At 38.3% G+C, this 15,250-nt stretch overlaps 2 protein-coding genes and 1 pseudogene across 2 annotated transcripts; 1 reads left to right on the top strand and 2 right to left on the bottom strand.

Moving 5' to 3' along the window:
- Nucleotides 1-3,194: 3,194 nt before the first annotated feature.
- LOC111463074 lies at nt 3,195-3,982 on the bottom strand (annotated as a pseudogene).
- Nucleotides 3,983-6,033: 2,051 nt separating this feature from the next.
- LOC111463073 lies at nt 6,034-12,281 on the top strand. Its single transcript, XM_023106886.1, has 15 exons — nt 6,034-6,457; nt 6,542-6,643; nt 6,718-6,783; nt 6,873-6,938; nt 7,019-7,306; nt 7,404-7,479; nt 7,566-7,713; nt 7,792-7,827; nt 9,148-9,807; nt 9,909-10,013; nt 10,193-10,315; nt 10,423-10,593; nt 10,691-10,820; nt 10,932-11,141; nt 11,567-12,281. Exons 1-15 carry the CDS (start codon nt 6,065-6,067, stop codon nt 11,684-11,686), a joined length of 2,694 nt encoding a protein of 897 aa, XP_022962654.1. The 5' UTR covers nt 6,034-6,064; the 3' UTR covers nt 11,687-12,281.
- Nucleotides 12,282-12,383: 102 nt separating this feature from the next.
- Nucleotides 12,384-15,126, bottom strand: LOC111463176 (PI-PLC X domain-containing protein At5g67130-like). Its single transcript, XM_023107026.1, has 9 exons — nt 14,889-15,126; nt 14,723-14,803; nt 14,514-14,636; nt 14,285-14,422; nt 13,812-13,910; nt 13,378-13,681; nt 13,065-13,288; nt 12,839-12,925; nt 12,384-12,678 (listed from the first exon to the last, which is right to left on the bottom strand). Exons 1-9 carry the CDS (start codon nt 15,039-15,041, stop codon nt 12,502-12,504), a joined length of 1,386 nt encoding a protein of 461 aa, XP_022962794.1. The 5' UTR covers nt 15,042-15,126; the 3' UTR covers nt 12,384-12,501.
- Between the last annotated feature and the right edge of the window lie 124 nt (nt 15,127-15,250).

The raw sequence follows: 15,250 nt of genomic DNA, 5'->3' as shown, positions 1-15,250 counted from the left end.
CTCAAAAAAAAAAAAAAAAAAAAAAAAGTTGATGAAAGCTTAATTTTGTTACCTATTATTTAAAATTTGTGAGTCCCCAGTTCCCGATGAGAATCTAAAAAGGGAGGAGGAGAAATGAATCCCCCTGAAAATTGAACGTAATGTAATGGGTGGAGAAAAAGGTAGATATATATATTTTTTGATTGTGAGCGACAACAACTCAATATGTTGATTAGCAATTCGGAATTGGTTAGCCATTTGGTTTGTTTTAGGCAATATTCATATATATATAATTTTTGAAGAAGTTTCAATAAGGTATTATTGTAAAGTAGTGTATGGTTATTTGATTGATTACCTTACAACAACACTTGTGTACCTATATTCAATCAACATTCTGGAACCATTCTCATTTTCTATTTATTATGTATTATATTTGTGTAAAAAAGAAGAAGAAAAATGGTGTGTGAGAGAGAGAGGGAGAGAGAGGGAGAGAGAGAGAGAGAGAGAGAGAGGGTGTTGGGAATGGCAGTGAATGGGGGGATGAATAGTCAGCATCATGGTGTCCTTTGAATCAATTCTCCCTCACAGGCTAAAAGCAGTCAGACAGTGCTATTATGACGACTCGTTCCTTTCATCCCTACACCCCAAACCCCAAACCCCAAACCCCAAACCCCAAACCCTTCCTATTTCCTCCCTCCCTTTTCACTACACCACTTAATAATAATATTATTATTTCACTTTTTCTTCATATTCTATCAAATAACTTACTATTACTTATGATTTCGATGAACAAAATAGTGGGGAATCAGGTAGCCAACACCTAGGACCGAGCGAGAGAGAGAGAGAGAGGGAGAGCGTACTAGGAAACCAAGTTTGTGATTATAATAGGATCTGATCATGAATGGTTTATTAAATTAAAAAAAATGAAAAACAGAGTTGAGTTGAGTTCAATTCAACCGGATTTGATTATTTCGATGACAGCGGGATTATTCAAACCAAAACCCTGTTGGGATTTATATAATTTTTCGTAAAGTTTGGTGGAAATTCATATAATATTGGATGCAAATTTCGTCACTCGGACCGTCATCACTTATTATTTTAATCCATCCCCCCCTGATTAGTATAATATAAAGTCTGAAAAGGGTGCTACCACATTCACCCATTTGTGGGTGCCCTTTTTTTATTCATCAAAACCCCCTTTTAATATGTAGTCAACCAATGGATTTGAGATATGATTGTGTGTATTATTATTAATTTGATTAAGCAACTAAATTAATTAGAAGTGAGTAATAATATCCAGTGAAATGCAATTGCAAGGAATTGGAATAAACAAACAAACCAAGTGGAGTCTTATTTGTGTGCCTAAAATGACATAACATATAAACATAATAACATGCTCACCTCTCTTCTCTTCTCTTCCCTCTCTACGTCCTTTTGTTTTGTTGGGCTTTGCATCCAATCTACGAAACACTGTAAAGAACCTCAGATGTAAACACATTCAAAAAAGAAAAAAAGAAAACAAAAATCCCAGTCTACCTATAACCCCCCTATGAGTTAGGTGGGTAGGTTTTAGCGTTGAAAATAATTGTCCAACGCCCACACTCACAGCAAAGAGAGAAGAGGTAGCAGATACAGAAACACAATCCCCAATGGGGAAAACTTCAAACCAAAGTTGAAGCAGTGGGTTTGTTTTGTGTATTTTCATGATTTAGAATTTAAAAACAAAAACGAAAAAAAATTAGAGTGTGTATTTCCATTTATGGCATTTGACGCCTCTTCCACTTCCCCCGCTCCATCGTCTCTACACACCAATTCACTTCTGCTTTTCCTTTCTTTTCCTCACCTTCTCTCACCTCTACCACGTTCAATTAATTCAGACTACAAATCAAAGTAAGTACACATTGAAGAACGGGCGTAGTATGTATGTATGTACGTATGTATGAGCTGGGTTCTCCTTCTCACTCTTCTCTCCTAGTAGATAACATCTTTTAATCATAATAATATATATATATATAGTATGCATAATCCCAACTCAACCTTATAATTAATACCACTTGTTCACCAAATTATACAATTATTTGGGTGTACATTGTAAGCAAACCAAACATATACCACCACTGACTCCAAAATAATTTTTTTTTTTTTTTTAAAAAAGGAAACCTTCCATTCAATATTTCCCCCACTGGACCACATTATTAGCTTTGTTCTATCATATATTAATCAAACCCCCCCTCCTATTCTATCGTAACTCCAAAATTCTTCATTTTCAACTTGTGCATTCATTTATTATTACAAAACTGTCGGTGTAACCAATCTTTTAATTTCTAAATCTATCTTACTCTACATTTTAGTGAGTAATTAACATTGTAGTTCTATAATACACAAACAACACAATGCCTTTGGTTATATTTAGGTTACCAAAGTAATGAGTTTCCTGTTTAGGAAAGTTGGGGATTGTTGAGATTTAAAATTACGCATTATTCACCTCTCACCTCTGGTCCAACCCCAACCAATTGCTTCCTCCTTTAATTACATCCTTTAAATGCCCAAAAAGTGTAATTAGGTTATGTTAGGTACATTTTTATCCAACCTTTTGCCTTTTCAATTAATTCTACTTTCCAATTTCATCCTTGGGACCAGGACGCAGAATTTTAAAATTAATTCAAACACTTGAACCCTGCTTTCCTTTGCCCTTTCCCATAACTATATATACCCTAATTCAGATTAATTTCAAATGGGCCGTTCTCCACTTCGAGACCCATAATACAGAAAGCCCATTGAAGAACAAAGACAATAGCTTCCTTCCCATCATCTGAGATGATGCCCTTTTGAAATGGAATTAGAATGAGAAGCAGAGACGTGTTCAATGTGGCAACCCAAAATCGACCTTTGGACAAAGAGCAAAATGAAATGAAGAACTCCAAATCTTTATACTTCTAAACAGAGTTGAATACTTAATTAAAATTTAAAAATAACATAGTAGTTTTTGTTATCATTCTCACAAACATGATAAAAAGGCTAACTTTGTTTCAATTTATGAAATATGTCAAATCTACGAGACCTTACACATTGGGTTGGTTGACTTTGGAGCCACCACTCAAATCTGTCTTAATCCAATAAAAGGTAACAACTTTTATTCATTCAACTACATCCAATTTCATCTCCCTAAAAAAATCACATCAAATTTGTTGGGTGACGGTGGCGATAAGTTTTGATCAGCTGATACGACGGCACAGAGTAATCCCATCTCCGACCGCCAGTTGGCAAATCTCAATCCTGGGATTAACCGCCAATACTTCATGGAACTCCAACACAAAATCTCTAAAATACATTACGTACTTTTTAAGAGGAGCATCCGGCGGGGCCGCCACAGACCCAGCCCACACAGTGTTGTCGTAGCCGATCAGACCACCAATTCTCACAACATCAATAAACCTCTTATGGTAATTCAAGTAATTATCCTTATCCGCATCCACAAAGATAAAGTCAAACGTCCCATGATATGTTCCCTGTAATATTTAAATGCCACATAAACGATGTGATTAAGATGCATAACAGAGAATTGGTTATCACTACAATTAATTTTGTAAGTTAACTCAATTTAGATACTTGCTGGAGCATTTGGGCAAGAACAGGCAAAGCAGGGCCGTTCTCTGAAATCAATCTTATGAGCAACGCCAAGTAAAAGCTCTCCAATGGGCTTTGGTTTTGGTTTGATGTTATTGTCTAATCCACATTTAAATTCTTGGACTTTTTGGTTTTATTCAACAATGTTCAAAATTAAAACGTATTTATATATAATCTTTGCTTAATAAAGCTCTCCAAGTAAAAGCTTATTTTAAACTTCGATTGAATTTCGGAAGGATTTGAATGTGATTTATGTGTTTAAGAATTGGATGAGTGCATTGAGTTTAAGCCCTTGTGAGAGTGAAGGTGAAAGGAGACAAGGTGTGTGATGGGGTGTCGGCGAGAATTTAGGGTCTCTGATTTGTGCACAGTCCATTGATTCATGTCGTCAGCAATTGGCGGATAAAGACTCTGTCGTCAGCAAGTCTGGAGGTCGGGTGGATATTCCCTTATTTCCCCCCATTATCGTCGAATCGGATGTTGCCCAAGTCGTCAATCTTCTCAGTAAAGCATTGGAAGACCTCACAGATATCAAAATCTTGTCATAAAGCTGGAAATTGAGCTGGGCGATTGGGTGCTGAAATTATATTATAAAGTTTTTTTAAGGAAAATAAAATGTTTGCTACTGGGAATTGGAACAGAGTTGAAACGACATCACATCAGCAGTATCAAAATTCTTTTGTTTAGCAATATCTTTTTCGAGGGACTGGAACATACTCAATGAAACGTGGCAAGGCGCTATTATGTAACAGGATATCGAGTGACGTCACTACGCATTGGATCAATGGGCCAGCCTTCCCCGTCTCCTCATTACTCTGTGATTTCAATGTGGACGTGTCCAGAGGATAGAATGATTGAAGCCTCGAGATTTGCAGCTGATTATTTAATCCTACGGCCCACGGTGTTTCAACACACTCCAATTTCATCACTTTCGGTATGTGGTTTGATTGGTGGACCTTCACTTTTGGAAAATGGTATGTTCCCGAGGTATTAAATTGCACGTGTCTGTGTCGTGCGATTCTATTATCATTTATGCATTTTCTTTCTTTGGATAAATTTATATTTAAATACTTCCTAACTTTGTTTAATTAACACTCGGTTATGTTACTCTATACTTCAATTTTATCCCTTAATATATAATATCAACTCTTTTTTAAAAAAATTTGTCAAATTGTCTGAATTGCATTGCATTTTCAACCATGCATATTATGTGGATGATAAATTATTTTTTTAAAAAGAGTCGAAACATATATAATATCTAATCCAATTATTGGTATATATTTAAAAATGAATACTAAATGTTGTAATTATACGGAAAACATCTATTCCATTGAATCTCTACAATTCTCAAGATAGTCATACCATGCCTATTAGGGATGGGCTCGAACAAGTGTTGTGGGTTCAACCGTTTCTAAGTTGATGAAGACTAGAAATTACAAGCATGGAACCAAAATTAGTACTTGTCCTTCCTGCCAGAGAAAAAGGAAATTTTTGAATGGACAAAATTAAGTATAAATTCATTGAATCTCACTCTCTATTAATTATTTACAAATACATGGAACGAATAACAACTACCGTGCTTAATCCACATTAGTAACAATCAATTTACAACATAATATGTTTGAATGTAGTGTTTGGAATAAAATTTTGTGTATATTGGGTACAGTCACTTGGTTAGACGACAGAAGAATAATCCCATTAAACGATGAAATGTGTCAGTATTAACCCATATCAAATAATAAGAAGCAGAAATGACCTAAAAAAAGGAAAACAAAAATGAGAGCCAAATTTATTAGTCGTTAAATATTATGGAGTTTTACGAAAACAAACGTTATTTTAAAAGAAAAAAATATTGTCCAATCATGATGGAGGAGGGGTTAATTAATTGTTAATTAGAATAAAATAAAACGGTGGGGGTCACGTGCGAGAGGAGGAGAGTGGAAAGATTAAAATAATGAATTAAGATTACTGTACTCTATCATTCACGGTCCAATCATGATTCACTTACTGACATTTTTTTGACCACGCTCCTCAAAAGCTCATCCTCTTACCATTCTCTTTTCTACTCGCTCTCTCCCCGCGTCTTCCCCACCTTCTCATCAAAATTTCATTATTATTATATTTTTCCCTTTTCATAAACATTTTTAAACATTCAAATATTCATCAATAAAAACTTAATTAATACAAAAAATTCATAGCATAGACTTTAAAAATACCTACTCTAGTCCCTAAATTGAAAAATGGAAGCTTTTTAAAACTAAGCCAAAAATAGGATTTTTTTTGGTCAAGTGATTTAAAGAAAAAGAAAAAAAGCGGAAGGCGGCCACAATTTGGAAGAGTAGAGTCCCGGAGAGATTAGAGGAGCGGAGACGACGATGCTGAGATACAGAATACAGTGTCATTTCAGAAGTAATTTAAAATGAGAAGTTAGAACAACACTCCTCTGCTTCGCTCTAAAATGGATCATTCCATTTCCAACAAATGCGATCCAAATGCATGTATTTCTTCCACGTGGACTCTCCCCGCCGTCTCCTCCGACGAAATCTCTCTCTTTCTGCAACACATTTTGCCACGTTCCTCTCCCTCCATCTTCTCCGACCTCTCCTCCAACGTTAGACCCATCACCCCCCTAACTCAAAACATTCCCCCTTCCTACACTGCGCCTAATGCACTACCCGCCGACCGGATCTCCGCCGTCGATTCCTCTGAACAGTTCGCGAATTCCTCATCATCCGCTGGATTACATGATCCCTTCCGCTCTTGTCCCACACCCACACCTCCAAATGCGTCCTCTGCATCAGTTGGGGCTAGTGATCACCACGAAAATGATGAGTTTGACTGCGAAAGTGAGGTACCTACTTCATTCCACTTCTGGGTTCTGTTTTTTTTTTTTCCCCCTTTCTTTTGCAGCTCTTTTGTTTATTTAAATGCGTAGGAGGGTCTGGAGGCATTGATTGAAGAGATGCCTTCAAAGCCTTATCCACGCAGTTCTTCCAAGAGAAGCAGAGCCGCTGAAGTTCATAATCTCTCCGAAAAGGTACTGCTCCTTCCTTCTGTTTTACCTTCGAAACATTATAATCATGATCTTACTTTCATCGCTTTTCCGAGCAGAGAAGGAGGAGCAGAATTAATGAGAAAATGAAGGCCCTACAAAATCTGATCCCCAATTCTAACAAGGCAACACAATTCATCTCAAAATTTAATTGCCGTTTGGTTTTGGTTCCATCTCCCTTTTTTTGAGTTATGTTGTTTGTTGGTTGGAACAGACAGACAAGGCCTCGATGCTGGACGAGGCAATTGAATATCTGAAGCAGCTTCAACTTCAAGTTCAGGTGGGTTCGCCGTCTTTTCTAATTATACATAAATAATAACATTCTCTTACTTCATTTCTGGTTTCATTCACATCAACCAGATGCTGTCAATGAATCATGGCTTGAGTTTGCATCCTATGAACTTGCCTGGAACTTTGCAGTATCGCCAGCTTTCCCACATGAGAATGGACTTTACTGAAGAAAACAGATCACTTTCCTCTGACCAAGAAAGACCAAACCGGGTTTTTCTCAGCTTGCCTGACCAAAAGGCTGCCTCCATCCATCCTTTCATGCCAGACATTGGAAGAAGTAATGCAGAAACTCCATTCGAATTGGTCCCTCCCGTCCAGGCTCATCTACTCCCCTTTTACTTGAGTGAATCCTCCAAGGTAAAACTTTCCAATACTCCATAGCTTGAAAACAGAATTTATCAAAAAACCCCTTCAACAAAAACTAGAACTCACAATGCTTGAACTTTGGATGTAGCGTTTGAAGGAGATTGGCACAGATGTAAGGCGAGATCACCAAGTGAATGCGACTCAATCGGAGACGACTCCCTTTGGTGCTTAATCTGATCGTAAATACTCCATTTCCATGACTTCATAAGAATCAACAAAATGAGACTGTGTTTTGCTTTGTTTGTTGCAGTGTCATTACCCTATAACATAGCAGCGCCTGATTTGCAAGAATTGCAGAATTGCGTTTCAGTGGAACCGTGCATCATTGAAGGCAACCGGTCAGGTGTGGTTCTAAACACTCCAGAGCACAGCCATGTATTCCCTTCCCTTTTCAATGGGTAAATATACTTAAATCCAACTTGGTTCCTTTTGTTTTTCTGTCATTTTCCTTACTTTTGGTTCGCATATTTTTCCAGCATTGACACAGGAAGACCAACTGAAACAACAGGGCCGCAATGATAAAGATTGTTGACATTCTCTGTGGCTACGTTCTGTTAAAACTATTCGCAAGCATTGAGCTGGTTAATCATGGAGAGGATCTGCACAGTTTTCCCCTCTTGTACAATTCTGCATTCAAGTTCTGAGTGAATTTTCTTCATCATTACTTCATGGGTTGAATCGTTTTTCTCATCCATCTTCTGGGTTTACCCATGTTTCCTGTTTCTAATATATATATATATTTCGATCATCTGTGATACTTTAAAGAAAGTGCTCCTTCGACAACTCTTCATTCCAACCCATCTATTTTGAATCAACATGTAAAGGGAGACAACCTGTAGTTAATTCCACTTTTCTTCACTGATTTTTCATCCCCAATACCTTTTAACACCTAATCAGTTTAAGCTTCTGCAGTCAAGAACATACTTTTGACACTCAGTCAACTATGGAATCTGCCTTTGACAGAATATGTTTGGATCCAGAAAAGATCTCGATTTTAGAGCTATTAAAAATAATTAACTTTGAACTTCACAATATGAACATTTCAGGATGGGCACGTCACAAATGTTTAGAGCATTCAAGGTATCAACTTTTTCACAAGGCATGGGCATGTTCTACTTATTAGCTATAGACGATTAATTAGAGACAAATGAAAATTGCAGAAAGTCATCGCATAATAATGTAAATGAGTGAACTTTCATATATATATATTTTTAACTTTATTAGAGAATTTGTCGTTATCTTGAAGGTTCAGCAGAAAGAAAAGATTTTGTTGGACGTTAAATAAATAAAATTAAACCAAATGTTCCTATTTAATATTGGTGTTAAATTATTGTGTAATGAATGGAAGATGGGTCAAAAAGTCAAATCTTTTTAGACGTAGGGTGGAGCAGTGGAATGAAATAATGAGGGTGAGGGTGATCCATACTTGGTTTACTATTTTGGGAGATTGGATCCGCCCACCGAAGGCGATATTTGTGCGGAGGAGATTCAGCTGAAACAAAATTATGAATTTAATGAGTGCCATTTCTCGCGTGGCATGGCAGAGTTTGATGAAGTTCGTAAGGATTTCTCTACCCGCGTAAATTCTAGTGGGAATACCAACAAAACACTAAATTGGGATTGCGATTTTATGGATTCCAAAAGGTCCCATCATGCCAGCTGCTTCTTACTCTTCCTTTACTCATCTTTCTCTTTCACTGCCTCTCGCCTCTCTTGCGACTCTCTTCTGACCACCGACTATAAGTTTATCCCTTCGATTCTTTGGGTTTAGGGGGCGGGTGTGTAGGAGGAGCTCTGTGATTCTGGTGAAACTAAATTGGATAGCTAGGATGAATGTCTGATCACAAATCAGGCTCCATGACCGACCAGCTCTCCAACCAGACTTCTATTTTTGGCCTACGCTTGTGGGTTGTACTTGGGGTTTGTGTTGGAGCTGCTTTTGTGCTTTTTCTGTTTCTAATTTCTCTTTGGATTGCCTCCAAACGCTCTCGCAGGAAGATTTCTCACAGACCCACAATTCCAGTCGACTCCAAAGAAATTCAAGAGATCAGAATCGATCATGCCCTCGCTCAAACCCAAGAACACAAGCCAACTAGACCCCATTTTCAGGTCGACCCTCTTCCAGAGCCGGAGATTATCCCTGGAATTGAGCGGCAAGCGTTGCTTTCGTTGCCTCAGGAGGAAGATCGAGTGAATAGAATTCATATTGATATCGGGAAGGATCATAGGATTTCCTATCCTGAGCGACTTGGTCGGTCGTCTTCCTCGCAGGGCAGTGGAGAGGGCCGATGTGGTGGCGATCAGTTGCCTATAGTGGTGCCTGAAGTTTCGCATTTGGGTTGGGGGCATTGGTACACTCTCAGAGAGCTTGAAGCCTCGACTAATGGTTTTTCCCCTGATAACGTAATCGGTGAAGGTGGGTATGGAATTGTTTACCATGGCATATTGGAGGATGGAACTCAGGTTGCTGTTAAGAATTTGCTAAACAATAGGTACCCTTTTTCAGTCTTTATGCATTTATTTCTTCAACTTTAATTTCCTCTGCCTTAGTTTGTGGACTGAGACTTGCATTAATGAATAATATTTTTCGTAGAGGACAAGCCGAGAAGGAGTTTAAAGTAGAAGTCGAAGCAATTGGACGAGTCAGACATAAGAACTTAGTTAGATTGCTGGGATACTGTGCTGAAGGTGCTCATAGGTACTCTATTCTTTGCCCAAATACCTTTGCTGCCTTTTTTCTTTCAGCTTGCTTACAATTCTAAAGATTAGACTGTACTCATTCTGTTATTCTCTTGTTTGTTTGCATTTAATTCTTCATGTTGATTGTTGAAAGTTGCGTCCTAAAATCTGCCTTTTCGTCTTCATGTAATATGATAGGATGCTTGTATACGAGTACATAAATAATGGAAACTTGGAACAATGGCTTCATGGGGAAGTAGGATCTTACAGTCCTCTTACCTGGGAGATCAGAATGAATATCATTCTTGGAACTGCTAAAGGGTATTGTCTAGCTTCAACTCAATTGAACAAGTTTGAATTTCTCCATCCACCTGTTCCTGGCCTGCATTACATTCTTGGCATTGATGTATTATGGCTTGTATATGTAGGCTAGCTTACCTTCACGAGGGATTGGAACCGAAGGTTGTTCACCGGGATATCAAATCAAGCAATATCTTACTTGATAAGCAATGGAATTCCAAGGTTTCAGATTTTGGGCTTGCAAAGCTACTATGCTCTGATAACAGCTATATTACAACCCGTGTCATGGGAACATTTGGGTATGTACATGTCTCTTGGGATGTGTGTATATACATATCTTTTGGGTTTCTGATGTGTAAATATAGAGATTGTAATGGGATTTATACTACTTTCCAGGTATGTAGCGCCAGAATATGCAAGTACGGGCATGCTAAATGAAAGAAGTGATGTGTATGGTTTTGGAATACTTGTTATGGAAATAATCTCAGGAAGGAACCCGGTTGACTATAGTCGTCCTCCAGATGAGGTATGCTCCATGCTCTGAAGAAAATTCATGATCAAGTGCTGGATAAACTATTCTTCAGATTTCCGTTTTCCTTCTATTTGGTTATGAGTTTGCAGAGGTTAAATTTTACAGGTGAACTTGATCGATTGGCTTAAGAGAATGGTCAGTAACCGGAATCCAGAGGGCGTATTGGATCCAAAGCTCTCTGAAAAGCCTACTTCGAGAGCATTAAAGCGGGCGCTTCTTGTTGCATTACGCTGCGTGGACCCAAATGCTCAGAAACGGCCAAAAATGGGACATATTATTCATATGCTTGAAGCTGAAGAGGCTACGTGTAAAGGGGTAAGAAACAAATTCTACTTGAAGTTCATTTATTGGTTTACATATATCTTGGATCGTTTTATCGATACCTAGAAAGTTAGGAGTTGCACAATTGTATGCAAAGGAAATCTTATTCCTAATTTGTGAAAAATGCAAATCTAGTAGTCATTTAACTCACTTCTTCATGTTACTTAGCAAATGATTCCTTTCCTCGTAAGAATTCATTAGTTCACAGGTTTATATTGTTGTGCGCCGAAAGCGGAACATATATCTGATCGTTTCATGCTTTCTAGCGAGATTCCAACTACTGGGAAATTAAGAAATATACTTCAGTTGGGAATTACACAGCCTTTAATTCATTGAATGCTCCATTTATCTCTTCCAACCTCTTACAGGTAAATGTGTTTCATATTCATAATTAAACAAGTCTGCAATTTTGTCCTTAGGATCGCAAAGCTGGGAAGGACCCAGAGAACTCACAAGACAATGTGAAGGATGGTTTAAATGAGAGGCAGGCAACAGAATTAGGTGGCAGCAATGTGGATGAACTCAGTATGCGACAATGAGATAAGTCGATCAAATCTGGACAAGTAGCAGCAACCTTTTCAGCTTGGGACACTCGAGTTGTCATTCGTGACTGTAATGCCAGATCCTCCATTTAGAAGCTGCCCTACACGGTCACAGCAATGTCAATCCCATTATGTACATCATTTTTGCTGTCTATAGTTTCCATTGCAGTCCTTACACCATTGAAGATAAAATCAATTCATGTCTCTGTCGTCAATGCCCCTCGGAAGATGGTACTCAAGCCTAAGGTATATTGTTATTTTCTTACACTGTCGGTTCCATTCCCTCACTGTTCATAATGAGAAATTTGAAAATAATAGGAAAAATTTGAAGTAGAGCATCCATAGTTCATTTATAAACATTAATTTCAATTTGTAGGTTATAAAGTGTATCCAGTTTATCAACAATGTATGAATGTGATAACAGTTTCCTGATTGGGCATAATAGTTAAGGGGTCCCTTCTGCTCCATGTAACATGAATTTGCTATCATTTTCTCCCAGGAAAGTGTTACTTGACAGCTATGATATTGTCTCTCTAAAAAAACCAGTGGTCCATTTCGAAATAGAAATGAATATTTGAGCATCCCTTTTTGACAGACTTGGCCCTTTATTATTGATGATGATTTTAATGCATTTATAACTAGAATTAAATGCCATGAGACTTGTTCTTTATCCAGCTGTATGCATCATTGGACATTTCTCAAAAGTATTTGATTTTTAGATTATAATTTGCATACGTAGTAAAAAGAATGGAACCAATAAACTGGTTGTCAATATTATCGGAGGGAAGGGAGCCTATCAGAATAATGACCCACTAATTGAAGCGTAAGAACAGTGTCACGGTCAAAATTGTTCCAAGCAACCAACTGATCTCGACTGGTCTGCCATTAGGGTGTGCGCCATCGGAGTCCCCCGCATCAACTGGACTTTCCAAGGCAGCCGGTGGAGGGGGAGAAACCGGTGGGTTATCACATACGCCTGTTGTATTTCCCTGCTCATCCATTCAATTTTCCGTCAGCCAATACCCCATTTCTCAAATGCCATCGCATCAGGTCTTTTACATTTTTCAAGTACTAAATGCATCTATTTCTCTTCAATTCAAACGCATTTTAGAGTATATATTTATTTTCCTCATAATATAGGCTACAAACCTTGCAATAGGCAATACTATTGCACCCGCAAGTGAGATGGCCATTGGCTACATCCACAGCTTCTGGTGCACCTCCACCATCGCTCCTCTACAAGCAAAAGAACGGAAGTACCGAAGTTATAAATGTATAAAAGAAACTCAATTCCCGTTCTTTCAGTTCCGTCCTACTCGAGCAAATGAAGAGCAAATTTAGAGGCAAGTACTGTAAACTCGCTGGAAAATGATACCTGATAGAAATCAACGGCAATGAAATTTGGCCACCGTTTGCCGGCTGCTTGATGGCAAGTATTCATCATGCTAATTAATGGGGCAGAGTTATCGTAACAAACAGCCGTTTTGTTGGGATTAGTAGAAAAATAGTTGAGGAGGATCAAGGATATGGTTGCTGTATCCATGGAAGGCGACTCTGCTCTGTTCAGACAAGATCCAGGCTTCATTCCTTCATTTCCATCTGAGTATGCATCCCACGGTCTCGCTTTTTAAGTGCCATAAGAGTCGTAACAACACACACAAGTACAATGAACAATAGAACGAGCTTACATTGGCTTTCCAGGACATAGCGCCACTGATAAGCGATGCCATCTGAGGCCTCTTTCGATTGCATAGAGGAGAAAACTAGCAGTCTCTGGTTTTGCTTCACCATATCATCGACGGTTGGCCAATCCCCACCCTTTAGAGGCATTCTGGAAACGGGAAACCAATACTTGTCTAGTCCAGAAGCATTGAACACCTTTCTCAAGCGTTGTGGAGACATCACATAGTCTTCTATGAAGATTGTGACAATCTCTTCTGGGTTTGCTCCCATAAACTTTTCAACTTCTTTCAAAACATTGATTGCCGGTTTCTGGAAGGAAGTCAACAGTATCACCTTCTTTAGAAAACTCACTTATAGTCACTTAATTATTAGTTCATGATTAATGTACCTCATAATTATGTGTACCAAACTTATTAAAAGAATTAGGCAGAGCACTTACAAATGAAGTTACATTCAGACACTGGCCACCGAAGGAGTGACACAACCAAATATCATTTTGAAAGTCGTACATGTCCAACATTAGTCCACGAACTCCATTCTACAAATTCATCATATTAATCATGAGAAAAAATAGAACCACAAATTCTGTATTAAAATTGTCGAAGTGAGAATAACTGGATCATAGTTTGACATCCACCAATTTCTTTATCGGCCTCAGAGATTTGCAGGTAGGGACGGTCCACCTGCTCCGCTTTTCCACGTTTAAAAAAGATTACTCACGTAAATAATATAAGATTGTTCCACTTTATTTGATTTCTTTAAAAAATTAATTTGTATGCCGGTTCCGTCAAGAAACAAAGAAACAGAAATCTTTTTGGTTGGAAGGAAATTTGAAGATTTATGTTTCTATTTTAAAGAAGGAAAAATGAAAGCGGAAGAGGTTGAAGGAGAGGGTAATGAATGAGAACTCACATTTAGTTGAGTGGTGACCGTATCTTCCTGATTGGTGGGCGTCAGTAGGAACGATCCTGTCTCAGATCTCTCACCGGAACGAGCAAACGAATTGTGAGTCGTAAGCCATGAGTAACGATTGAATGGCAGCCCTTTTACCTGAACAATACAAGCACAACGCAAAATTATCGACGAAATTTCTCCCTGCGAAACTCAAAATCAGAGGCGATTATATATTGTGGAGACCGACCTTGGATGTCGGACTAATAGGCTGGATGCGAGTGCATCTAGGGCGCGTATTTCCATTCACAGGGCAAGTATTACAAAGAAGACCGGAATCGCATTCATCGCCGGAGGAGCAAGTTTCTCCCATCTGAAAGGGGGCAGAAGGTGTTGTCAGGGAAGGAAGAGAGACGAGATTAGTAGCGATGAACAAAAACGGAGAAGAGACACGAAAACCTTGAGAGAGGAGGAGAAGGTGAAGAGACAGAGTGAAATAAACAGAAGTTGAAATTGGAAACAAATGGCTGCTTTGAATCCCTGCCACCATTGAAGAGCAAGTTGAATTGGAATGCAAGAGAAATGAGAGAGAGAGAGAGAGAGAGATGAGAAAAGAAAGGCATGCCTGCATTTCTGGGAAGCCTCCGATGGAGAGAACCTGAAGTCTCCGGTATCTGAAAGGACCCTTTTCTGTATGATTTGATTTGGTGTTGCTTCTATATAAATCACAGAGGCTTATTCTGTTGGCATTTTCAGGTTTGGGGTCGGATTTTTCCATTTTATTTTATCCTGCGGTTGAAGAACAGCGGGTTCGGTAAAACTGGAATCTAATTTTATCTCTACTTTCTATTCTGATTCATAGTCAAACATGTTTCTGATGCTACAACAAGTTTCTAAATATAATTCTCCTAAAAAAAACAAAAAAAGTTAACTATTATTATTATTATTATTATATTCATCCCTGCTATTTTAGTTCATTTAAGGTAC

Source organism: Cucurbita moschata, unplaced genomic scaffold (genome assembly GCF_002738365.1).
Source record: "Cucurbita moschata cultivar Rifu unplaced genomic scaffold, Cmos_1.0 Cmo_Scf00028, whole genome shotgun sequence".
Classification (NCBI taxonomy): Eukaryota; Viridiplantae; Streptophyta; class Magnoliopsida; order Cucurbitales; family Cucurbitaceae; genus Cucurbita; species Cucurbita moschata.
The sequence above is the reverse complement of the archived record's forward strand: the minus strand, read 5'-3'. Positions and strand labels throughout refer to the sequence as shown.

Coding starts and splice junctions, on each gene's coding strand:
- LOC111463073 (XM_023106886.1), top strand. CDS start 6,065: ATGGATCATTCCATTTCCAACAAATGCGATCCAAATGCATGTATTTCT. Junction 6,784..6,872: donor TGATCCCCAATTCTAACAAG/GCAACACAATTC, acceptor TGGTTGGAACAG/ACAGACAAGGCCTCGATGCT. Junction 7,714..7,791: donor TTCCCTTCCCTTTTCAATGG/GTAAATATACTT, acceptor ATATTTTTCCAG/CATTGACACAGGAAGACCAA.
- LOC111463176 (XM_023107026.1), bottom strand. CDS start 15,041: ATGGAAAAATCCGACCCCAAACCTGAAAATGCCAACAGAATAAGCCTC. Junction 14,804..14,888: donor GAGGCTTCCCAGAAATGCAG/GCATGCCTTTCT, acceptor CAATGGTGGCAG/GGATTCAAAGCAGCCATTTG. Junction 13,682..13,811: donor GTCTGAATGTAACTTCATTT/GTAAGTGCTCTG, acceptor ACTTCCTTCCAG/AAACCGGCAATCAATGTTTT.